The 25,321-nt window shown below is 38.5% G+C and overlaps 1 protein-coding gene and 1 long non-coding RNA gene across 4 annotated transcripts in view; one reads left to right on the top strand and one right to left on the bottom strand.

Annotated features, from left to right (window-relative positions):
• CEP85L (centrosomal protein 85 like) overlaps positions 1 to 17,889 on the top strand; it is a 132,322-nt gene extending 114,433 nt beyond the window's left edge. For both annotated transcript variants that reach the window (XM_045842815.1, XM_045842814.1), the window contains exons 11-13: positions 7,554 to 7,661; positions 9,542 to 9,773; positions 13,174 to 17,889. In XM_045842815.1, the coding sequence (XP_045698771.1) occupies positions 7,554 to 7,661; positions 9,542 to 9,773; positions 13,174 to 13,337 (504 nt within the window). In that variant the 3' untranslated portion in view covers positions 13,338 to 17,889. The remainder of the gene's footprint in view (positions 1 to 7,553; positions 7,662 to 9,541; positions 9,774 to 13,173) is intronic.
• Positions 17,890 to 21,470: 3,581 nt separating this feature from the next.
• On the bottom strand, positions 21,471 to 24,215 carry LOC123821930. 2 transcript variants are annotated; one of them, XR_006786178.1, is made up of 4 exons: positions 24,153 to 24,215; positions 23,287 to 23,375; positions 22,727 to 22,899; positions 21,471 to 22,198 (listed from the first exon to the last, which is right to left on the bottom strand). It is a non-coding gene; the product is annotated as an uncharacterized LOC123821930 (long non-coding RNA). The 2 variants fall into 2 exon arrangements; XR_006786179.1 differs by having other exon boundaries at positions 22,727 to 22,894.
• Positions 24,216 to 25,321: the final 1,106 nt, after the last annotated feature.

Here is a 25,321-nt window from a genome sequence, read left to right as displayed (position 1 = left end):
CAAAACTGTGACAGTCTGTCCTGTTTATTAACACATAAGACATTTCCACAGACTCAGAATATTTTATTGTGTTTAGTATATCTCTGTTACAGCCTTCATCTGTCAGGTTTCCTCAATAAAAATGGTGGGAAAGTATATCATAAGCCAATAGAATGACCTATAGGTAGAATATAACTTTTCTTTTTTTAATGTTTTAAAAGATTTTATTTATTTCTTTTTAGAGAGAGGGGAAGGGAGGGAGAAAGAGTGGGAGAGAAACATTGATGTGAAAGAGAAACATCCTTCGATTGTCTCTTGCATGCGCCCTGACTGGGACGGAACTGGCAACCCAGGTGTGTGTCCTGACTGGGCATCAAAGGGGTAATGTTTGTTGTGTGGGATGACACCCAGCCAGCTGAGCCATACCAGTCAGGGCAGAACATAACTTTTCTTCAAACTAAGTAAATGTTGATTGATTCACCATTTCCCATTATTGTGTGGTGTTTATCTCCTGTTTTTATGAAATTTTGTGATATTTTGACACGAAGTTTTTTTACCCTTCAGTTTTTTTAACTTTTACAGTTTAGCCTACATGAAATTTGCTTTATAATGCATGTAAAGCTAAAAATATTTTTATTAAAAAATTAATGCTAATTTTTGAAAAACCTAGCAGCCAAAAAAAAAGTCTTCTATCAAAAGAAAAGTAGCTTTTTAGCAAATAAGCTTTCTCTCCAGTGTTTGTACATCTAAAGAGTGCGGTCTTTAGTGTATATGTATGCCTGGTGTATGTACGTTATAGTTCTTGCTTAATTAAAATGTTAGAAAAAACCATAAAACATGGATTTAACTTTTGAAAAGTCAGTTCTTTCTGTGAGATAGGGAGTCGTAGGAAGGGAGCACACTGGAATCGTGAAAGAATATTCCTGAGCCTGTATGTGTTATGAGTGGTCACCAAACTTGTATGAATATTCACATTACTTGGCATGTTTTTAAAATAGACATTTCTGGGCCCCACAGTGAACCTAATGAATCAGTATCTTTGGGGTAAAACTTGAAATAAGTATTATTAACAAGCTCCCTGGGAAGTTCTTTTTTATAGCCTGGCAGTAGGCCTGGTCTTAGAGCCTTTAGAAAGCACTGTGACAAGCCAAAGCAAGGCAGTCCGAGTCCCGGTATTCTCAGAGGTCCTGCACCCAATCCACGATGGCTCCTGGACAGAAGAAGAGAGCCCTGCCTTTGCCTGCATGTGCCTGAAACTCAGCCTCAGCTACAGGTGGCTGAGGGCAGGATGAGAAATGCTGTTGTCCTGCTGCTACTGGGAAGGCAGCTCTTCAACTGGGAGCGGGGGAGGGAGCGAGCCCTCTGTTTTCATTGGCTCTCCTAGTCTGGAGTGGAGTTTCCGTCTCGCTGAGCCATGAGAGTGGGGATGGAGTAGGTTTTGTTTAAACTATCACAGACTTAGCTGTTCTTACTGAGTTTTAGTAGATTTTCTTGAATAGATGTTTCTTCATTTGTGTATGCTTTTAGGGCCATTTCCAGAAACTTTAAATGTGTTTTTTAAAATAATATTCACATGAGCTCCTCGTGTCCTCTCTCTGGAAGCAGACCTCTCAAGTGGCTATTTTTTTTTTTAAGTTATATCTGGTAGCAAGAGGGTAGTTAAGAAAAGAATTGAACTTGTACAAGTATGACTACTTGTAACTCATGGGATTTGTGGATAGGCAGACATCTAAGGTATTGTCTGCATATACACTGCATAATTCTCACAGTACTTTACAGTTTTGATGAATTTGGAGCCTAGGAAGCTTGAACATCTTACCCATTCTTGTACAGCATAAGCTGTGGACCCAGGACCTAATTTTTATCTGACACCAAAATCTTACGTTGTTACTGTTAATTCTCCTTTTTTCCTCTCACTGTTAACTTTATTTATTTTCTTATTGAGATATAATTGATATATGGCATTAGTTTTAGGTGTACAGGATAATAATTTTATATTTTTATCTATTGTGAAATGATAACCACAATAAGTCTTGTTTACAACCATCACCACATAGTTATACATTTTTTTCTTATAATGAGAACTTTTAAGATCCACATTTAGCAATTTTCAAATATATAATGCAGTATTATTAATTATAGTCACCATGCTGTATATTACATCTCCAGGATGTGCTTTGTTACTGGAAGTTTATACTTCTTACCTATTTCCTATTAAAATACCCCAACCCCTGCCCCTGAAACCATCAACCTGTTTTCTGTTATCTGTGATACTTATAGGTATCTCACTGGGCTTAATACCCTCAAGGTCTATCCATGTTGTCACAAATGGCAACATTTCCTTTTCATGGCTGAGTGATATTCCATTGTATATGTACTGTATTTTGCTTATTCGTTTATCCTTCAATGGACACTTAGGTTGCTTTCATGTTTTGGTTATTGAGAATACTGCTGCAGTGAATATGGGGTGCATATATCATTTGGAGGTAGAGTTTTTGTTTCTTTTGGATAAATACTCAAAATGGAATTGCTGGATCATCTGATGGTTCTATATTTGTGTTTTTGAGAAACCACTGTACTGTTTTTCATAGTGGCTGCACCAATTTGCATTTCTACCAATGGTGCACAAGGGTTCCCTCTTCCCCATATTCTTGCCAACACTTGTTATCTCCAGCGTTTTGTTTTGTTTTGTTTTGTTAGTTTTGTTTTGGATAATAACACCCTAACAGTTCTCGGGTGATAAATCTCATTGTGGTTTTGATTTCCATTTCCCTGATGATCAGTGATACTGAGCAGCTTTGTTTGAACCCATTGGCAATCTGTATGTTTTCTTTTTTTTTAAACAGTTGTACTATTTTTAAAAAATTTTTTAAAGATTTTATTTATTTATTTTTTTAGAGTGGGAAGGGAGGGAGAAAGAGAGAAACATCAGTGTGCGGTTGCTGGGGGCCATGTCCTGCAACCCAGGCATGTACCCTGACTGGGAATCGAACCTGCGACACTTTGATTCGCAGCCTGCGCTCAATCCACTGAGCTACGCCAGCCAGAGCTCTGTGTGTTTTCTTTGAAAATTATCTGTGCAGAGCCTCTGTCCGTTTTTAAATCATATTGTTTATGTATTTTTGCTATTGAGTTGTATGACTTCTTTATATTGTAGATATCACCCTATTATCAGATACATGATTTGCAAATATTTTCTCCCATTTGTTAGGTTGCCTTTCCATTTTGGTTTTCTTTGCTGTGCAAAAGCTTCTTAATTTAATGCAGTGCTCCCACTTTTTATATTTTTGATGCCACAATTTATTTTTTTATCTTGTTTATCCACTAACAGAGTATTGACATTAGATAATTCCGAATTTTATTATATATTTACCTTTACCAGTGAGATCTATACTTTCATATGTTTTTGTGTTACTAATAAGCACCCTTTCATTTCACTTATATTTCTTTAATATTTCTCGTAAGGTCAGTTTAGTGGTGATATATTTCTTCAGCTTTTGCTTATGTGGAAAATCCAGTTTTGAAGGACAATTTTGCTGGGTAGAGTGTTCTTGGATAGCAGTTCTTTTCTTTCTGCTCGAAAATCTGCTGATAGTCTCATAGTAGTTCCCTTGTATGTAACAAGTTGCCTTGCTGCTTTTAAGATTGTCTGCTTGGCTTTAATTTTGACAATTTAATCAGTGTGTGACTTCGTGTCGGTTTCCATGGGTTCATCTTTTTTGGAACTCTTGGGTCTGATGTCTGTTTCCTTCCCCAGGTTAGGGTAGTTTTCAGCCGTTTCCTCAAGTAAGCTTTCTGCCCCTTTCTTCTCCTTTTGGGACCTCGATGTTGCAGACACTGGTCTGCTCAATGTTGTCCATCCCTTAAGCTAACTTTATTCTTCTTCATTGTCTTTTCTTTTCACTTGTCCGATTGGATGAATTCTGGTACCCTGTCCTTGAGTGATTGACTTACACTTTGTTTCTAGATAATTGAAATGTCTGCAAATTTCAGCCAAAAAAATAGCAGAGGAATTTCCTTTTTGTTCTTTTGTTGTTTATTTAACTAGACAGTAAATGTAAGGCCTGTAGCATAAGTCCTACTATAATAAAGATATAGGCAAGTTAGTAGATTAGTATATAAAAATTGGACAACATACCTTAGTAGATAGAAATAATTTTTTCCTTTTCATAACCTAGGGATAGGTTTAATTTCATTTGTGATATTTATGTAAAAGTTTATTTTAAAGATACATAAATTACTCTTTAAAATATTTATTATATTTTTTAATGGGGGTTTATTTCTTTCCTTAAATTCTCTACGCTATACTTTCCTTTGTGATCTCACCCAGTCTTTTGCCTTTAAATATAATGAGTGTGCTCACTACTCCCTAATTTTTATCTTCAGCTCAGAATTCTCCCCAGACTTTACAACTCGCTTATCCAGTTGCCTTCTTGACACGTCAGGCATGCTATACCTTTCATATTTTCTGTCAGTATTAATGGCAAATCTGCCCTTCCACTTGCTCAGTCCAGAAATCTTAAACTTATCTTTGCCTTTACTCCTACCTCACATTTGTGAACAAATCCTGTTACCTTCAAAATGTATCTAACATCTGGCCCCTTCCACCAGCATCTGCTGTTGGTCCAGGCCATGTTCATTCTTCACCTGGATTGTCTCTTCCTTCTTCCACCACTGCTTGCCTGCAAGTCTGTTCTCATCAACTTGAGTGACCTGCAAACAAAAATCAGATCACATTATATATCTTCACTGGTTTCTCATTTTCCAGAGTGAAAATCAAAGTTACTACAAGGCCTTACATAATGTTCCCCACACCACCTTCCTTCTCTGACTTTATCATTTTTTATTTTCTGCTACACTAACTCTCTTACTTTTTCTCAAAGAAGGCACTACCTACCTCAGAACCTCTGCATGGACTGACACACTCTCTGGTTATCTATTGGACACAGTCTTTCCCTCTTCCAGGCTTTTGCTTAAATGTCACTTTTTCCATGATCCTTACTCTACCACCTGAGATTTCAGCCCCCTCTATTTGTTCTCCAAAGCACTAGTCAAATTCTAATGTATAATTCTTTGTAACTTACACATTTACTATCGTTATTTTCTTTGGTCTTTTTCTTCCTAGGCAAGTTCCACAGGGGCCAAAAGTTGTGATTGTTTTGTTCACTGGTGTATCATCCAGGGCACAGATAGTGCTCGGCTGTAGTTTTTGCTGAATGAACCATCGCGTGAAGGAGAATATGTGTGAAACTCTTGCATGGCCTTGTGTGTGTGTGGTAAAACTGCTAACGAGGTTTTTTTTTCCAGAATATTTTCTTCTAAATTGTGTTTGTGGAGTAGGTAGAATCTTTTGGCTAAGACACATCTGACTTTCTTTTATTGGGCTATTTGTGTTTGGTGCAAAAGAGGGTTAGCATTTCTGGATATTTACATCAAAACAACAAATATGCTTAAAACCATTTTAAACTTCAGGAATTATTGTGATAAACGATCAGTAGGTTAGTAACTTAGAATTTTGAAAAACATTTTTATTAAACTGGAAATTTAAAGAGAAACTGTAGACATTTGTAAATGTGTTTTTAATTTTAGTAATCCATTCTAAGCTTAATAGGAATTTTTCTTTTCCCCCTTTTTCTTAAGCTTTAACCGTATGCTTTATCATACAATTTAGGATAGAGAAATAATCTTTTAGGTGGAATGTTATTGTCAGACAGCTTTAGCACTCATACCTAGAATTATCTTGGAAATTATATAGCACTTGGTCCTTTGAGGGTAATCATATCTGTGAAAAGAGCTGCCTGATAAGTGCCCTTGAACCCAACCAACATAACATACTAAGCTTGATGTAGTTCCCAAATCCAATTTTCCTTCTTATTACAAACAGCACTATTTCCAAACATTTTTTATTTATTTTAACAGAGAAGATTGTCTATTTCTTCACTGATTTAAATTTAGTCTAACATGGGAACATACAGGGTGGGGCAGAAGTAGGTTTGCAGTTGTTCATATGGAAAATAACACAATAATTAATAAATAATAATACAAGAGAAAACCCTGTGTTTTGCATACTCACAACTGTAAGACTACTTTTGCCCCACCCTGTACCAGTAAGATTTACTAGCTAATTACTAGTCACATTCAACATCACTTTGAAAAATGTAAATATAAAATATATTAATATAAAATGCTATATAATCTTCTAAAGAATTATAGGCAGCTTGGGTTCAGTGTTAAAATATATTTAGAGTAGTTTACCCGTGGTGCCTTTTTTCTATGATTCTAAGAAATACATAGTCACAAATCTTAAGCAAATTTAGGATGAATTCTGAATTCCAGCCAGATAATCTTGTCATGCCAGTAAGCATTGATCTTTAGCTAGGTACATAAATTCCCATGTACCGTTCAGTCAGATAGGTTTTCATTCATTCAAATGCAGTTACAAAGGAGTTTTAGTTTTCCAAAAATGTACATACTCAGAGAACCCATGTGACTTTGTGCTGGGAGATTCATTTTTGTAGAATATAAAACAAGTTTTCCCTAGAAGGAAATGAACTTGTTATAGAGCTTACTTCATTTGTATCCAACTTCTGACTTATTAAATGTAATATTATTTTCCGAGTTTAGCAAGCAAATGAAAATACAAAGCTACAGGGTTGAATATCTGCTGTTGAGAAAACGTGTCACATTTACAGTCTTACCTCAGCCTAAGGTGGCAACTGCTTCTCTCGTTCCATCCAGAGACAGCGGGAGGGACATAGCCTTCATAGGGGGTTGGGGGCTGTTTAGGTGGTCAGTCTTTTCAGAAATATGGTCCTGAAGAAAAAAACGAAATCTCTCCTCTGGTCATAAGTTTATTGATCTTGTTTAACAAAAATAAAATGTTGGTAGAAACATCTAGACATCACTGGTAACTACAGGGATTATGGCAAGTTCTTCTTTAGTGTGTAGCTGAAAACTAGACTTATTAAGTGAAATGACCCAAGCACTTCTAAAATATCCTATATGCTGCTTTGGTATACTCATGATTTTCTTACAATAGTATTGTGTCTGGATGATTTGTAACTTTGTAATGGAGTTAAGAAAGAGATTAGTTTACCAAAGCCCCATAATAGGCCTTTGCCCTGAATTCAACATTACATTTGTTTGGAATACTGTATACTGAGGCAGGTGTTTAACTGTGTTTCAAATGATAGAAAATAGGGACAGGCTTATGATCTTACTACTTTGTATCTTATTAATTATAAGAAAAATATTTTAAAAGGTACAGGTTTGCTGATATGCTCCCAATACATAATAAAATGAGAACTCTTTACAATATAGCATTAAACCACAGCTTTAGATTTAACATGTTTTACCCAAATTAAAAACTTTTGTAGAAAAGATGGTATTTTTTTCCCTGTTGTAGTCACTTGCTCTAGAGGTAAATATGGGTTGATTTAAACTTGATCCCTTCATCCAAGGGGCTGGGGAGGATAGTATGTCTGAAGTATTCAGAGCCAGTGTACTTGTCACTAGCGGATTGCATTTTGCTCTCAGTGTTAATATGCTTTGCTCTCCAATTCTCTTCATTCTAGTCTCTGCAAGGGAAACTTTCTGAAGAAAAACTAACCACACAAAAGATGATGGAAGAGTTGGAGAAGAAAGAAAGAAACCTACACAGGTTAACAAAAACATTGCTTGATGTAAGTAGAAGAAATTCAAATTACTTTCAAAGCGTGATCCAGTCCCTATTTAAGTTAGAATAAATGCTTATCTTGTACATATTCAATTTTTTTTTTACTTGGGGACTTGATTTTGATGTGCCAGTTAATTATATCCATTAGGTTTCTTACTAAAATCATAATAAAAAGACATTTATTTATTTATTTTGTCTTAGAATACAACTCCACAGACTTTACTCTAGCAGAGTCACATGTTTGATAGAGATTAGGCCCCAGCACCATGGACTAAGGCGTAAATGGAATAGAAATGAAATTACCCCAGAAAATCGTTAAGGAAGGTGCAGCGTTGGTGCTGTCATTGGAACAGATTACACTTTCTTCACTTAATTATGAGATGAAACACTTGGCTTGCATTTAAGGACATGTTATACATACAAATACTACTTATTTTAATTTTTTTAACTAGCATCATGATATTTGCCACTTAAATGTTTCAGAATGCCTCTTCAAAAATTAGGACATTTCCTGTGTAACCATGCCACCATCATCACACCCAATAAGAATAATATTTCTTGATACTCAATAATATACCCAGTCTTCATTAAAATTGTCCCACTCCTTTATAAGTGTTTTTTATAGTGACTCTAAACCAGCCTTCAGTAGAGACCATGAGTTGCATTTTATTTTGTCTTAGGAACCTAAGGTCTCTTTCTTCTCTTGTATTAGTGACTGTTGACCAAACCGGGCCTGGTGTCTCGAAGACCTGCAGATTATCAGACTTCTAGATTTGTCTGTTTGCTTCCTCCTGGTGTCACTGGCCTTGTTCTCCGCTCCCTCTGTTTTCTTATCAGCTAGAAGTTAGAGCTAAAGGTGTCATTAGTTTCAGGTCAAACATATTTTGGCCTGAATACTTTGCAGGTGTAGTTCACATCATCAAATTATGTATGGTTGGTTATTCTACTATAAGGGACAAGGCTATTCTGCAAAAGCAGCTTGTCTGCGGGGCGATGCTTAGGCAACTGTGTGAGTATGTAGTTTGCCAGCACTTTTTGCCTTGATGGTTCTAGTGTCCACCAGTGATTATTGTTTGAATTACTGGATAATTAAAAGAACGGTATTTTTTCTAAGTACATCATTCCTTTTATGCTTACTAGCTCGCACTCATCTATTTTAAAAAATATGTATCTTTTTCTCATCAACACAGGCTATTTGGTTATTCTGAAATGCAGTCCCAGTTGGAAAGCTAATTAAGCTCCCCTTTCATTAGCAGTTTTCGGGACGAGGAGTAGATGAGGGTGGTTTGGGGATGAGGTGAGGGTGGCTTTGCTTTCTCAGAGTGTGGGAGACCGTGACTTCGTATTGAGTCTTCCAAGTCAATTTAACACTTTACACTTGTTTAGGGTAATTTTTTTCTTCTTTTATTTTGTGGTTGTATTTTTCTCTTACACTGAAAATTTTGACTGCTGTTAATATAATAACATATGTACTTTTTTCTCAATATACAAAAAAAGTTGCAAAGTAAGTAAATTACTGTGCTAATAATAATAAAACTACAGGATGAAGTGTAGAGTTTCCTTTGTTCTGAGAATAATCGTATTATAGAAAAACACATACACATCCGAGATGCTCATTATGTGAGAGCATGGGAGACTCCTAGAAACGAAGACTCTGGATTTCTGTTTCCTCCATAGGATTAGCTGGCACAGAGGTACCATTTCCACAGTTTAATTATTTCTCTTTTTTTTTTTTTTCACTACTCTGTATACATACAGTTGGTTAATGTGCATATAATATTCCACTGTTTTGTTTCTAGACTTGGGAGAAAATGTTAACCTGTGTCACATTTGAGTGCTTTCCCTCTGTTCTAACCACCAGATTTTTGTTATCTTTATTCATTGCAGAACCAAAGACAGACGGAAGAGACGTGCTGTCTCTTGGATCAGGGCCAGGAAGCAGACCAATCCAGGCAGCAGGCGGTTCTTTCCAAACGACCACTATTTGATTTGAATGTGATTGATCAGCTGTTCAAGGAAATGTCCTATTGTTTGCTTGACTTGAAGGCATTGTGTAGTATTCTTAATCAGCGTGCTCAGGGCAAGGAGCCTAATCTTTCATTATTACTGGGAATCAGATGTAAGTGGCTAATGACTTGTCCTTATGGTATTGCTTAACACTTAGAAACTGCTTTCATGAGTTGGGAACTTCTGACTGCATTTTCCCTATTTGTTTTTAATCTCCATTCCTACATAGATTTATAAATCTCTGAATTAGTCTGTGGGTCTGTGAATACTTGTTATTACTTCATTGCTAGAACTTACCTCATTACACTTACAGAAGTAAGCAGGGGCATAGCTGATACGGAATGGCACTTCCCAGGGTGCCTGTAATCTGCCAGTGTGGAGGGGCTGTGCTGGATAGGTTAATGTGTGATTGGAGTGATAATAGGTGTGATTTCCTGATCACTTTTCTAAAGAATCATTCAGTTTGCTTTCAGGGGGTAAAATATTGAAGAAAAAATACTCACCTGCTTTCCTGTATAGTGTATGTTCTGTGACAGTTTCGTGGCCTACAGATCTGTTGTTCCTGTCACACACACCTGCTTGCTTCATCCCTGTCAGTGTGACGCCCACCTGTGGTGCCTCCGTTCTGCCTGCCTGCACACAAAGCTCTGAGAGCAGACACAGGAAGAGCCTTGTGCCACTTCCCTTCTGTGCCACCGTCACAGGAACACTCACCTCTGCCCGTGGTTCTAAATTACAGTAGTGACTTGTGGGGCTCCTCAGGACAGAAGAAATGGACTTCAGTTAGGAGATGTGAAAGGAGTAATATCATAAGATTTATACACCAACATTTATTGAGTAATTACCATAAAACGTTGTGAATATGTACCTAGAGCAGGGACTGGTTTTTTTTTTCAGTCTTATCAAAAAGATTCCACCATCTTGCCTCATAATAAGTTTGTCAAACCAAATATGTAATACTCTTAATTAAAGTGCATCACTTGTTAAATGAAACCTGTAACTCTGTTCAGAGATATCAGCAGAATTTTCCCCTTTACTTCATAGATGTGCATTCACATACATGAGCGTGGGTATGTAAGAAACACTAAGTATATTCATGTAGTATGTATCCAGTAATGCCTCCTTGAGCACTAAGGCACTGACCATGCAGAGAATCTGAACACAGCCCTTGCTCACTCATAAACCAAATTCTTCGGGCCTTGTGATAAATATATCTGAGATGTAGACAGACACAGTGGGAACTCAAGGGAGAACTGTTCAATCTACCTGGTAAGGGCTAGGAAGGCTCCATGGAGCAGCTGGTATTGGCTTGAATCTTAAAGGAGAAGTTTGTAGGTGCATATGGGGTGGTTTAGTTAGCAACAACCTCTTGAAACAAAAAGTAAGAATTCACTCTCAAAAAACACATTTTTCCATCATTTCAGAGATGGTCAGTTTCTGCAATCTATATTTGCACACTCCTATATGGTATTTATTAACTTTTTCAGTAATAGGATAAAAGAGATTTCTTACCTGGTAAGAATAAAAGGGAGATTTAAGAACCTTGTCACATTCACCTACCAATGAATACTCCTTCCAGTCTTTAAAACTGAACCCGAGAATTCTTTTGAGTTCTCATCTCGTCACTTCATGGATTATTCATTTGTTGACACTGCTCACACTCCTTCTCAAACTCTCTGCTGCCATGGTTTTTGTGATGTCATTCTCTAAGTTCCACTGCAGCTGTGCTGACTGCTCAGCCTCAGTCTCCTGTGGAATGCTCTGCCACTTCAGTACTGGCATCCCCAGGAACCTTTTATTGTCAGTTTTTTGCTTCTCTTTGTATGTATTTTCTCTGAGGAATCCTACCCATGTCCTGTTGTTGTGCACTGCCATCACTGTACCTGTGGCCCATACAGGCGTTTATCTCTTACTCTGCCTAGCATGTCCCTTCTGGGCTCCTGATGATATTGATCTGTACATTAGCCCCAGCTGCTTCATAAGCATCACAGACTCAGTATGTCCAAAACAGAGATTACTTTTCTTCCCTCTGTAAACCTGCTCTTCCTCTTAGGGAATAGTAGCACCTTCCACCTATCACCCTAACCCAGATTTTATCCTCTTTCCTCCATTGTGTGTCCCATACCCAGCCCCTGGCCCCGATGCAAGGTGAGGGTGATTGGGCTCTATCATTTCTGTCGGTTTCTTCCGCTTCTAGCATTTGTTCCTACCATTGCCTCCTCTTTGCACTGTTGCTCTGATTCATGCTTTCCTCTGGACTGGTCTGTCAGTCAGCCGACTCCCCCGACCCCAGTCCATTTTCACATTGCTGCCAGAGTGATCTGCTGCAACTGTGATTCCTGTTTCTTAATCCTTACACTCCCCTAAAGTAGAGATTGGTAACCAGCTCACACCTGTCCCTTCAGCCTTATTTCTTGGCACTCTCCTCTCTTATAATTTGTGCTTTACCATTTTAGAGCTGGTTACTGATTTTCTTGAAGTTTCTTAAGTTCTATCAGACTGTGTGGTTTTCCACTTCTATACCTTTGCTTAGACTGCTTCCTCGGCCCACCCAGTGAACCTGTTCCCCTCTCCAGTGAGGCCTGGGTTGTTCCCTTCCTTGTGCCTCCAGGGCCCATGTGTAGTAGTAGGTTGTCAACAGTAGCTGACTGGGCTGACTTGTTTATGAAAGCATATGTGAATTATTAAGAATAAGCCACTCTCTCCCTTCTCTTTGCTGACCTCAGTAACCAACATAGTGCTTGGATCATGGCAGGTGTTCAGACATATTTATTAAAGTAAGTTACTGCTCTAATAAGCTACCAAGGTCAAAGAAAATATAAGGAAAGGTTTATTTTACAATCACTAACTCCACCTGCTTTTATGATGAGATATGTTGACAAAGAGAGGAACTGGCGTGCATAATTAGAAGCTACCTGACTCAGGACCTCACCCGCAGTTGTTCAGCCATTGGGCTCCTAATTATCAGTCTGATTCAATTGTGCGTGATTATTGGGTCGTATGTACACACACACACACACACACATTATATAACACACACTATATATACACATATACATACACTGTATATATATGCACATACACACTTACCATATATTTTGAAAATTTGTTTTCATGACAAAAAGCCCATTTTGCAATCTATAAAAATTTAAGGTATTGCCCTTCACTACACTAATGATTTTCAGATTTTGTCAAATGGGAAGAACAGAGTGTTCTAGTTAAGCCCAAATAAAGTTGTTAGAGCATGCTCTTTTCTACTTTTGGAATACTGTTGTCTATTAAATATGTTGAATTTGTATGCATTACTGTAGGAATTTAATGCATTTTAAGAAAATTTTAAAAGGACCAAGTAAATAAGATCTATTTAATATTTAATGATGCATAATTTAAATCTGACCCTGAGTGGTATTCAGTGTACAACATCATATTGCCAGTGATAATTAAGTTGAAAACCTTAAAATGCCATTGTTTAAAAAAATAGGAGACAGTCTCTCCATATTTTATCTCTGCAGCACTGAACTGTTCAGCTGAAGAGGCTGAGAACGACCAAGGCCCAGATACGCTCACTAAAAAGCTGTCAGATGTGTGCCAGCTACGGAGGGACATCGATGAGTTAAGGACTACAATCTCAGATCGCTACGCTCAGGACATGGGAGACAACTGCATCACCCAGTGATCGAGTGTTGGTCCGACGGCAATAATGACCCGTTGTTGAATGCTGCTGTGTTACAGTCTTCGTGTTCCTTTTCAGGAGCCATGTCGGTCTACGGCCCCTGAATGCACCCGGTCTCGTCTGATCTCTGCAGGAGCCATGTCGGAATGTTGCAAGTGACACATGCCTTGCACATAGGATTCGTGTGTGTGTGTGTGTGTGTGTGTGTATTTGTTTTGTTGGGGGGGTGGAGTGGAATGGGGATGTAAGGCGGTCTGAAAGGGGCTTATCTAATCAGGACAAAAATCAGATTTCCATTTGAAAATGTGATAAAGTATGTAAGAAAAAAATTCTGTATTCTCAAACTACTGATTGTAGGACCAAGCTGTGAAGAGTGCCCTTCAGATAAAAGGGGTAGGATTTCTTTTTATCTTTTGTTTTTGTGTGTGTGTGTGCGTGTGTGTTTATTCACAAAAGTATAATGATTTGTAGGGTCAAAGCAAAGCTTCTGAGAAAGGCACACACTATTTATTCTTGTATTTCTTTTTTTTCATGTAGAAGCCTGTGTTATATTTTAGGGTTTTCCAAAGTGGGCTGAACAAGAGTTCCAACAGCAGGCAAGCGTTCTAATAGCACAGGAGGCAAAACCATGTGTTCTGAACACACAGTGTGCTGAGATGATGAGGGTGGGGCTGGGCTGATTTTCGTACTGTAGGTAGGTCGGCCATTCTTCAGTGCTCGACTGTGGATTGCCTTAGAAGTGTGACATTTTGATGTGATGATCTGTTTCCCTAACAGTAATTTATCACAAGGCAATTTAACATAATTTGAACTTAATTTTAACATGTCCCTTACTATTTACAGTTTTTTACTTATATGTTTTATACTAATATGAGCAAAGCCATATATAATTAATGCAAACCTTTAAAGGGCCCTTTTCATTATTGTAAAAGAAAGATTAACAAATGACTCTAGAACAATGGCTTATTTATCCAAATCTCAATTGTTTACATTTTAGCAGTTTATGTATCTGTTTTAAAGTTGAAATTAAGAAAAAGCCAACCTGTCTTCTTTATATTAGAATTATCAATAGCATAAAGCAAAATCTAAATCAGGTGATATTTCAATTCCTTTTATTGCATGAATTACATTACAGACAGGTTTTTTCATAGAATGCAAACTTGGTCAGGTTCTGCTGGAGTGCATGGTATTACTATGAAATGCAGCTGCTACTTAAGTAGACGTGCAATCATTTAAACTTCTGAATGAGTATCTCTCTGTTTTAGTTGGTGTTGTGGAAGGACTATATATTCTATTGCCTTCAGAGCATTCGTTACATTCTTTTGAATTTATTTTGCTATGGCAATCATTGTCCCTCACAAGTTGGTTTGTATTCTCAATGCAGCCAACTCTCATTTAAGTTAAGATTAAGTAAGAGGTAGAAGGAATAAGGGGTGTGAATCAAGCAGGATAATATTGTCTTGGGTATGAGCAGATCACATGTCTGTTTTCTGGCCAGGCTTATGTACGGGTATAAAGGCTGCTCCTAGAAAAGATTCTTCTTAGATATTTTCAGCAGTGAAAACATAGTATAAGGCCAGGAAGATATTCAGTTGTTAATTTGGCTCACATACAGCTCTTTCTGAGTCACATTATAGTTGTATTGCAGCAATAAGTTACAGTACGTTGTGAGGACATCAAGCTTGCCTTCTGTCCAGTGCCCAAGTCCTCCCTGCTCTTTTTAATTTCTTAGGGTCTGGGCACTAAGAACTCTGTGCACTGTAGCGATTCTGCAGCCCAAGGCCCCTGACACTTAGTCACTGGTAAGAACTTGGCTTTCTATTGTGTTCATTTGCTTTTTAATATTGATGAGTTGAAGACATTCAGGGAGCAGTAAATTTATACCCAAAATCTGATGCAAAGAATTTTGCCTTTTAAAAATTAATATCTATAAAAATGACCCATTACAGTAAAATAGATAGTACCATCTAAAAGAGGTAAGTTACAAATGCAGCATGCATTTTATATTCTCTTTGCATAGAATTTCCTCCCCCTGCCCCCAATCTCCATAATTTTGGAAATATAGGCACCCTAAAATATAGTACTAATGGACAAATAATCACTGATTTATTTGGATCATTAGATTTTTACTTAAATATCTCTTAGGTTTTATATGTTTGAGGATTTTATGCTTATTACTATTGTTTTAAACAAACTTTTGGTCATATGATTTAATCTATTATAGGTATATTAGTTGGGATAAAGTATTTTATTTTTAAAAATAAGTTTTCTATAACTTCTACAGAATTTGACTTAATTCATATATCTTAAGGTAAAAAAAAATTAGCTTAGCGGAAAATTAACAAGCTACTGCTGATGTATTTCATTTTCCAAAATGTATACACACCCCAAAAAAGGAAATTAAGATGTGATAGTTTAAGTATGACTTTGAATTACAACATGTAATCTCTTGGATTCTGGAGTTTATGAAAAGTCATGGATAATAGATCTTAGAGAGTATTTGCAAGGGAAGTCAAACTAGTAGTTTTCTGATTCATCAATATTTAATTTTGATTTTCATTTTTTGTAAAATTTCTCCTTCCAAGACAACCTGTTGTGTTGGTTGGAGCTATGTTCTTGGAAGCTATTGCAGTGACATTGGTCTGGATACAAAAATAACCTAATTGTAAAGTAAATGTATTGGAAAATTTCCTTAGAAATGACAACTTTTAAGTTATACTTTTGTGAATTTAAATGCTTGTCTTCTAGGGAAGTGGCTCATACATCAACATTTATTATTTGTCTTCTGGGTTTTCAAGTTGAGCTTATTCTGCCTCAGTCCCATTAAATAGCAGGGGTAAAGTAACAGTTGGCTCAGGAAAAGACCCGCTTTGCCTGTGCAGATCAAAGGCACAATGGTTGTCTTTTCACTTGACGTCAGAAAAAAAGGATGACTTTAGTTCATTGTTAGTAAATTTTCAGTGGTCTCTCATGTTAAAAAGCCTAAGTGTATTGACTAGGAATTCATGCCTGAATTTTTCTTTTAATAAGTGTGGCCCTGTATTATATTTGAAATAGGATTCAATATTTAATGTTAACAATATTATATTTTGGTGAAATTTGTTTTGGTTATAACAGTTTATGAAACTGAATTAGATTTCTTTTAGTAGTTTGTTAGAGACAATCTCAAGGGCTGGAAGTGTTGCTAAAATGGATATTTTACATTTGTGACTTATTAATGAATTTAGAAATTAATGTCATAGTTCAAGACTTATTAATAGGAATCTCTTAAAGGATATTTTTAAAGGAACTATTTTATCGGGAAGACATGTTTTCATATCGGTAGTAGTTCATCGATTAGCAGCATAGCAGCTGAGAACGTGGACTGTTTTTACGTAGCATCGTTCAGCTCAGCCATACCTTTAGTTTGGATTGTTTGCATTCTTTTACATAGATTTCTATCATTGTAGATATGTAATTACAGTAATAAGCAATTCTCATAACCATGCTCACTTAGACCATGTCATTTGAAATTGCCAGTAGCTATAGCTCTCAGAGCCAAAGTTAATTTATTTCATTTCCATTTTTAACAGTTCTTTTCACTGTTTACAAAAATCTATTTCTTATTTGGTATATAGAGTATAATTTCCAACTTCACCCTAAATGCCATGGTGGGATATTGCTGTGTGGTCATATTATACATTCAATAATATTTAATCATGAAAGGGGAAAGATATGGGATTTTTTTTCTTACTTAAAAGAAGATTTGAGTATGCTAAGGATGTAGTCTCACATCAATAAGTCATTAACAACACTCTTGCAGCTGCACAGAGAGAACCTTCCGTGCCTTTGCCTGCAGTAAGCATTCGTTTCTATTTTACATGAGCTGTAAGAATGTCGAAGATTATCGCACCTTCTTCTTCCGTCAGTAGACTGATTAAGGATTGTTTTTTTAAAGCAAGGAGCAGGTTTTCATTACTAGGTAGATAATTTAGTAAACATGAGAGGACTTATCAGATATATGTGTTTGAAGCTTAGCCTTTTCCCCATATGTTAAGCAGGACACTCCTTTGGAATGTCATTTTGTGTGTTTGTGTGTGTATATATGTATAAATAGTTATTTAAATACATAAACATAAAATTTAGCATCACATCAGTGTGATGGCAAGACGTGGTAAGGTGCTTGGTGGTTACCTGAAAAGCACAGCAGAGTGCGTAATCAGTCATTGTGGCTGGTGGACTTCGTAAACTAGGTTCAGTTTTTGAACCACCCAGAATACCTCATGTGTAAATACAGTGGTCTCGACTTAACTGAAATACAGTCCTTGTAAAAAGAATGTGAAGCCACAGGTTGGCTTATGCCTTTTGATCTGTCATTCTTGCCTCTTTTTTTGTAAAGGGGTTGGTTTTTCTGTTTTTGTTTTTTAATAGGGTTTACAGCTAGAATTTTGAATGCCAAAGTTATATTTATTAAATTTTAAAAAAAGTTTTCAATGTTAATGGCTAAGTATTTTTCCACTGGACTATCGTTTGTTGATGTTGGAATTTGTATTTACAGAGAAATAAATTTTTTAATAAAAAGATTTATGTCTTGCAAGGGTCTCATTTTAATATAACAATGTATTTGGAATTTCAGATTCTCCTGAATTTTCACTGATAAGGATATGCTGCTGACTTGCCCTTTAGGTGAAAGCTTTCTATAAATGCATGAGCGAATCTGTGACTAGAAAGTGGAGACTTCTGCTTTAAGTCTGTCTTACAGTTTCTTTTCAGTTGCTGAAAAGCTTTCTCTCATGGTCTTCCCACGAAGGGCACGGAGATTTTCCGGTGATAGGTGCTGTGAGTACAAATGCATGCCTCGATCCATTTAGCTAATAGTGTTGGGTCCCCCTTTTGAATTTCTAAAATCCCTAATTTATATCAGGAATATTTCTCTACCTTTCCAACAGACAAAAACTGGTTTTAGTTTTCCATATTGCTGAAAGGTTGGGCTGGCAAGTCAAATCTTTATATTCCTTCTTTTTTTTACAAATATACTTTATTGATTATGCTATTACAGTTGTCCCATTTTCTTTCTCCCCTTTATTCCCCTTCACCCTGCACTCCCCTCTGCCAGCCTCCCCCCCCCGCCTTAGTTCATGTCCATGGGTCGTACATATTATATTAAGAAGTTCTTTGGCTTCTCCATTTCCCATACTATTCTTAACCTCCCCCTGTCTATTTTGTATCTACCGTGTATGCCTCTTGTTCTCAGTACCTTTTTCCCCATTCTCTGCTTCCCCCTCCCCGCTGATAACCCTCCATGTGTTCTCCATTTCTGTGATTCTGTTCCTGTTCTGCTTGTTTGCTCAGTTTCTTTTTGGTTTTGATTTTTAGCTTTGGTTGTTGATTGTTGTGAGTCTGTTGTCATTTTACTGTGTATATTTTTGATCATAAGTCCCTTTAATATTTCATACAATAAGGACTTGGTGATGGTGAACTCCTTTAACTTGACCTTATCTGGGAGGCACTTTATCTGCCCTTCCATTCTAAATAATAGCTTTGCTGGATAGAGTCATCTTGGATGTAGGTCCTTGCCTTTCATGACTTGGAATACTTCTTTCCAGCCCCTTCTTGCCTATAAGGTTTCTTTTGAGAAGTCAGCTGAGAGTCTTAGGGGAACTCCTTTGTAGGTAACTGTCTTCTTTTCTCTTGCCCCTTTTAAGATTCTATCCTTCTCTTTAATCTTGGGTAATGTAATTATGATGTGCCTTGGAGTGTTCCTCCTTGGGACCAACTTCCTTGGGACTTTCTGAGCTTCTTGGACTTCCTGGAAGTCTGTTTTGTTTGCCAGATTGGGGAAGTTCGCCTTCATTAATTTTTCAAATAACATTTCAGTTTCTTGGTCTTCTTTTTCTGGCACCCCTATGATTCAGATGTTGGAATGTTTAAAGTTGTCCCAGAGGTTCCTAAGCCTTTTCTCATTTTTTGAATTTTCGTTTCATCATTCTGTTGTGGTTGAATGTTTATTTCTCCCTTCTGTCCAAACTATTGATCTGAGTTTTGGTTTCCTTCCCATCACTCTTGGTTCCCTGTACATTTTCCTTTATTTCATTTTGCATAGCTTTCACTTTTTCCTGGTTTTTGACCATACTCAACCAATTCTGTGAGCATCCTGATCACCAGTGTTTTGAACTGTGCATCTGATAGGTTGGCTATCTCTTCATCGCCTAGTTGTGTTTTTCTGAAGCTTTGGTCTGTTCTTTCATTTTGGCCATTTTTTTGTCCCCCTGCCTGTTACATAGTAAGGGGCAGAGCCTTAGGTATTTGTTAGGGTAGGGCAATCCACAACACTTTTTTCTGGCACTGTATGTGGGGAAGGGGTCCAAGAGAGAACAATGTCACTTGCTCGGCTCTCAGCTGGCTTTCAGTCACTTCCTCTGCTGTCCACAAGCAAATTGGGCCCTTCTGGTGCTGATTACCAGATGGTTTGTGTACATTCCAGGACCCTGTGAGTCTCTCCAACAAACTCTCCTGTGAGGCTGGGAGTTTCTCCTGCTGCCACAACCCCCACAGATTTTTACAGCCAGAGGTTTTCAGGCTTTATTTCCCCATGCTGGGACCCTGGGTTGCATAGGCTGTCTCACTCCCCAGTTGTTCCTCCTGGTTTATCCACATGCAAATGTGGGACCGCCCAGTCCTCCAGCCACTGCCTCACCCACTCCACCAGCTGCCACCTTGCTGTGAGTCCTCTCCACCCCAGCTGCCTGTCTCTTCCCTCCTACTGATCTGGAAGAATGTTTCTTCTTTAACTCCTTGGTTGTCGGACTTCATACAGTTTGATTTTCTGGCAGTTCCGGTTATTTTTTGTTTTTAAATTGGTGGTTGTCCTGGTTGTACGAGGAGGCAAAGCATATCTACCCACGCCTCCATCTTGGCCAGAAATATATATATATATTCCTGTTTTTAATTGAAGGTTGAGACCTTACTGAAACATGAGGTCTGTCCAGAAAAAGTTCAGCCATTAACGATATAACCTGGCAGCCAAGGAGAGAAGACTGGAATGCACATACGTGAATAATGACAACTTCATTGTAGTCAATGGGGGCAGTAGATACCTTGAGTGAGCATGTGTACTGTGTGGTCATAGCATTTAAAATGGCTAAGCGAGTACATCAACAAATCCACATCAGATTTTGCATTAAGCTTCAACACTCCTCCTCGGAAACTGTTGGGATGATTTGGAAGGCCGTAGCTATGGGCAGCTGGTGATTGGCAGCTTCATCATGACAATGTGCCCACGTACACATCACATCGTATGAAGAGTTTTTTGGTGAAACATCAAATCACCCAGGTGACTCACCCCCGCTAAAGCCCAGATGTGGTGCCCTGTGACTTCTGGCTTTTCCCAAAACTAAAATCACTTTAGAAAGGGAAAAGATTTGAGAATATTGATGAGATTCAGGGAATCATGATGGGGCAGCTGATAGCCATTAGGAGAACTGTGTGAGGTCCCAAGGTGCCTACTTTGAAGGGGACTGAGGTGTCATTGTCCTGTGTACAATGTTTTTCATATCATGTATCTTCTACAATAAATGCCTCTGTTTTTCATATTACATGGCTGGATACCTTATGGAAAATTTTTAATCCAAATGTGACCTTGTTAAAAGGTTAAACGAGGGGGGATCCCTCCCTCAAAGAAAACAGAATTATCTTTTAGGTGGTGGATCCTTTGTAGTACAGGCTTTCCCCGATAGGTGAGCATTCTAGGAACCCATCTGTGTCGGCATACTAGCTGGCGTTGTTGTGAGAGGCTGCATTTGGCTTCAGTGAATACTTTTTGAAGACAATGTGTTTGCCCATCTCTTGACAAGTAATTTATGAGTGCCTTGGCCCACACTGTGCTGAGTGTTCAGCAGTTTTTGACAAAAACAGCATGACCCCAGTGCTCCACCCTCCCTATCACCTGATGTTGCCCCAAGCCACTTTTTTTGTTTCCCTGGATGAAAAAAGTCATCAAATGGAAACCTTTTGCCCCTGTGGAGGAGGTGAAACAAAAACCAGCAGAAACACTAAAGGCATCAAAATTGATGAGTTCAAAAACTGGTTTGAGCAGTGGAAAAAACATCTCGATAGGTTTATTACATCAAATGGAGAGTACTTTAAAGGTGACTGAAATTTAAACATGTAAGAAAACACCAGTTTTTATAAATAAGCTCTGGGCTTTTGGGGGAGGGTCCCCCCTGGTACTATGCAGGGACACTGACCTCTCAGCTTTAATGGATTACCAGCCTAGATCCAGAGATGCCCTGTGGGTAGCACCCTGGCTCCTTGTTCTAACACATATGGTCTATATCCTCAGTGTCTCTAGCAAGCTGGTTAATATTTGGATTAGCAGTATTTGTTTCCAGCCCAGCTAACTTGGCCTGACTCTTTCGGAGTCTTTAATGAGGCATCTAATTTTGTTAACAGAAAGAGCACTTGAAAAACCATGCATCACAGATTCCAGGTTGCAAAGAAATGTCTTACAAATAAAAACCAAGTGGAAAAACTTCTTGATTATTTCTATGGTGATTAGTGAAGAAGTTTCTCCTTCAGAAAGAAAGATGCTATTTCTGATCTGGTTAAAAAATAAATGTTTTGATGGGGGAGTCAGCAGAGAGCTTTTGATAGGGTACATCCCAGTGATATTGGCAATAGTTTGAGCTTCTTTTTATGCCAACTTCCCAACTGAACAGAACCATTGGTTGTAGAAATGCAGCGGACTCAGGCGTGAAAGGTGTCATTAGTAGTGGACAGGCTGGTGGAGTGTGGGTGCAGCAGAGCAGACACTTCACTCGCAGTGGCACCCCAACGCCATGTCAGTCAAGGCACTCCTGGACTTGGGGGAGACTCCACTTGGAAAACTGAAATTATAATAAGAGTTTTCTGGAATGTTTAAATAAAATTGCTGTCCCTGAAAGAATTCTGTGTATTCTCACACACTCAATCTCTGCATTTAGCCAGCATGTTTTTCCTTAAACACCAGTCTCACTTCATGATCTCCATTGACTCTCTTATAACAGAAGTTTTAAACGGAACATACACCTACCCTGCAAGCCAGAGATTCTGCACTGGATATCTGACATGGATATAAACATGCCAAAAAGAAACTTGCAGATGAATGTTTACAGCAGTTGTGTTTATGATCAAAAACTGGACAGTATGTGTCAGAGTTCTCTACCCAGAGCGGCATTCTTCTATTTTCTTCTGCAATCTGGGGGTTTAAGTGATTGTTTACACATATATGGAAATGGAGTAAAGTCTCATACACAACAAGGCAGTGGAGAGTCAGACTGGAGAACAAACTGTTAACTAGAGGCATTTTTGTTTACACTTCGCTCTGGACTATTGTCCTATTGTCCTATTGTCTGGACTATTGTCATGCTGCTTACCTGTGTTCTGTGAGTCTCCACAATTCATGTGAAATGCTTGGTCTCATTCTTCTAGAAATGCACTTTTTATGTCATTCTTGGTTGTTCTTGGGCTGGTCTCCCACCAGTCTTGGAGCTCTGTTAGAGAAGTCAGCTAGGATGTACTCTCCTCCAGCGCTCTGCACACATCTGTCCTTAGATCCGGGAAGGAGGAACTCGATTAGCAAGGAGGAAATGTGCTTTTTAAACCATAGATCACCCTAGGAGAGTATGAGCTTTTAGTGGAAGAGGGAACTTAGGCAAGTTCCATTTTTTTCCATCCGTTGGATCTCTTGTTAATCTCTCCTGTGACTACTGTTTTCTGCCCTTCTCTGGGTCCGGACTGCAGGAGCGGACACAGTCACCTCCCGCCGCCAGAGCTCCAAGAGGTAGCAATGTCAATGCCTCGCTAACAAGGCAGGCCCAGGCCCTCTCACACAGCCATCTCTTTGCCTCCCTCTTCTTTTACGGTCCCCTGTGGTGACTTTGGGCCCACCTTGATAATCCAGGATAATCTCCCCACTTTAAGGTCAGCTGATTACCTTTTCTGTGTAAATAGCAGAGAGTGCAGAAATGTGTGATGATGTTAAAACAGCTGTGTGTGTTTTGTCAGGGCAAATCCAAGGTCAAGCTTAAAAGAGGAATAAAACATCATGTTAAGGAATGAATGCACATATATGTACAAGTTTGGAAAATAATTTAAACATAAATAGTACAGCTGGCATCCCTTGTAAACAGAGAACAAAGTAATTTACATTTTTCATTCCTACACTGATTAGTTCTAAAACAATGGTTAAGGTTGTGTAATGGCCCATGATGACTAAAAAACTGCACAGGAAGTGCGTCTTCTGTATCAGCATCGCCATCATCCTACATTTGAGCACATGGCAACCAAGTACAAGGACCTTGTGTAAATTATCTTTATATAATCCCCAGTCCTGGCAGAGATGTGGCACAGAGAGAGAGAGTTTGACCAAGTTGCAGCAGCTTGTCAGAGGCAGGGCTGTAATAGGGACCAGACCTCTCGGATGCCAAAGCCTGACTCCGAACCACTCACCAGTCCAGCAGTTCTCAACCTTTCCCATCTCATGGCACACATAAACAAATTACTAAATCTGGTGGCACATCAAAAAATGTATTTCTCCCAATCTGACAAATAAAAGGTGTAATTTTGATTCGTTCACTCTGCAGGCTGCTGTTGTGCTGGCTGTTGTCATTTTTTTATTTGTCGATCTAAGGGAAAAGAGGCCAGTGCCCCTGACTGCATAGTCAGGTGTTGCTCGTTTTAAATTCTTGCAGCACACCGGTTGAAATTTGCTGCACTAGACTTTCTCATGTTTTGTGCCTATAATCAAACTCCTTTTCCTTCCCAAATCTGCTTCTTTGTTGGGCTTCCTATAAATTATACCTTCATCCCGAGAATCTTTGCAGGTGATTTCTTTGTCATCGCCCCATCCGTATTAGTTTCCTATTGCCTCTGTAACAAATTAACACAAATTTATGAGCACATAACACAATTTATTATCTTAGAATTCTGGAGGTCAGAAGTTCAAAATGGTCTCGCTTGGCTAAAATCGAGTTGGCCGAGCTGTCTTCCTTCTGGACGCTCGTGGGAGAGTATGTTTCTCAGCTACTAGAGGGTAGTTGCGCACTCCTTGGCTCCCGACCCCCTCCTCCTCTCTTCAAAGCCAGCGAGGCAAGGGGACCTCTTCTTTTACGGTCCCCTGTGGTGACTTTGGGCCCGCCCTGATAATCCAAGATAATCTCCCCACTTTAAGGTCAGATGATTACCTTTTCTGTGTAAACAGCAGAGAGTGCAGCAATGTGCGATGATGGTAAGAGTCAGGGCTAGTAATTACCCACCAGCGGGTCTGGAGCAGGAGTGGGCAGGAAGCGTGGGTCTGGAGAAGGAAGAGGAAACAAACCCCTCCGCAGCCCTGAGGAAGGCTGCTGGACTGGCCTGCTTGGAGGAATGCTCACTTCGCTTTGATGTGAGTGAAAAGGCAAACATCGGGGAATTGCTTATTCCAAAACATCTACCAGTATTCCACAACTAGTGAGTCACATTTTGTTAAACAGTTCCCTCACCTGGAAATTCTTTTTTAATAGACTTTGGGGTTTTTTTGAGCACTTACAGGTTCACAGAAAAATGGCACAGAAAACAGACCTACTCTTCTCCCTTGGCCTCTACATGCAGTTTCCCCTGTTAACACCTTGCCTTACTTAGTGTGGTGCATTTCTTATCATTGATAAACTAATGTTGACAAATTATTATTAACTAATGTACATAGTTTACGTTAGGGTTCATCTTTATTTGAACAGTTCTACGGGTTTTTGTCATGTGCCCACATTTGCAGTATTGTTACACAGAATACAACACAGTTTGCCTGGAAAATTCTCTGTGCTCTACCTATACCTCTGTCCTCCCAAACCCATGGCAATGCCACCTTTTTACCATCTCTATAGTATCAGCTTTTCCAAAATGTCATATAGTTGGAATCACATAGTATGTATCCACCACTTCAGATTAGCTTCTGTCTCTTAGCAGTCAATATGCACGGAAGGTTCCTCCGTATC

This window comes from Phyllostomus hastatus, unplaced genomic scaffold (genome assembly GCF_019186645.2).
Source record: "Phyllostomus hastatus isolate PE091 unplaced genomic scaffold, TTU_PhHast_1.1 phas_contig_40, whole genome shotgun sequence".
Classification (NCBI taxonomy): Eukaryota; Metazoa; Chordata; class Mammalia; order Chiroptera; family Phyllostomidae; genus Phyllostomus; species Phyllostomus hastatus.
Note: the sequence above shows the minus strand (reverse complement) of the source record. Positions and strands in the feature narration are given on the sequence as shown.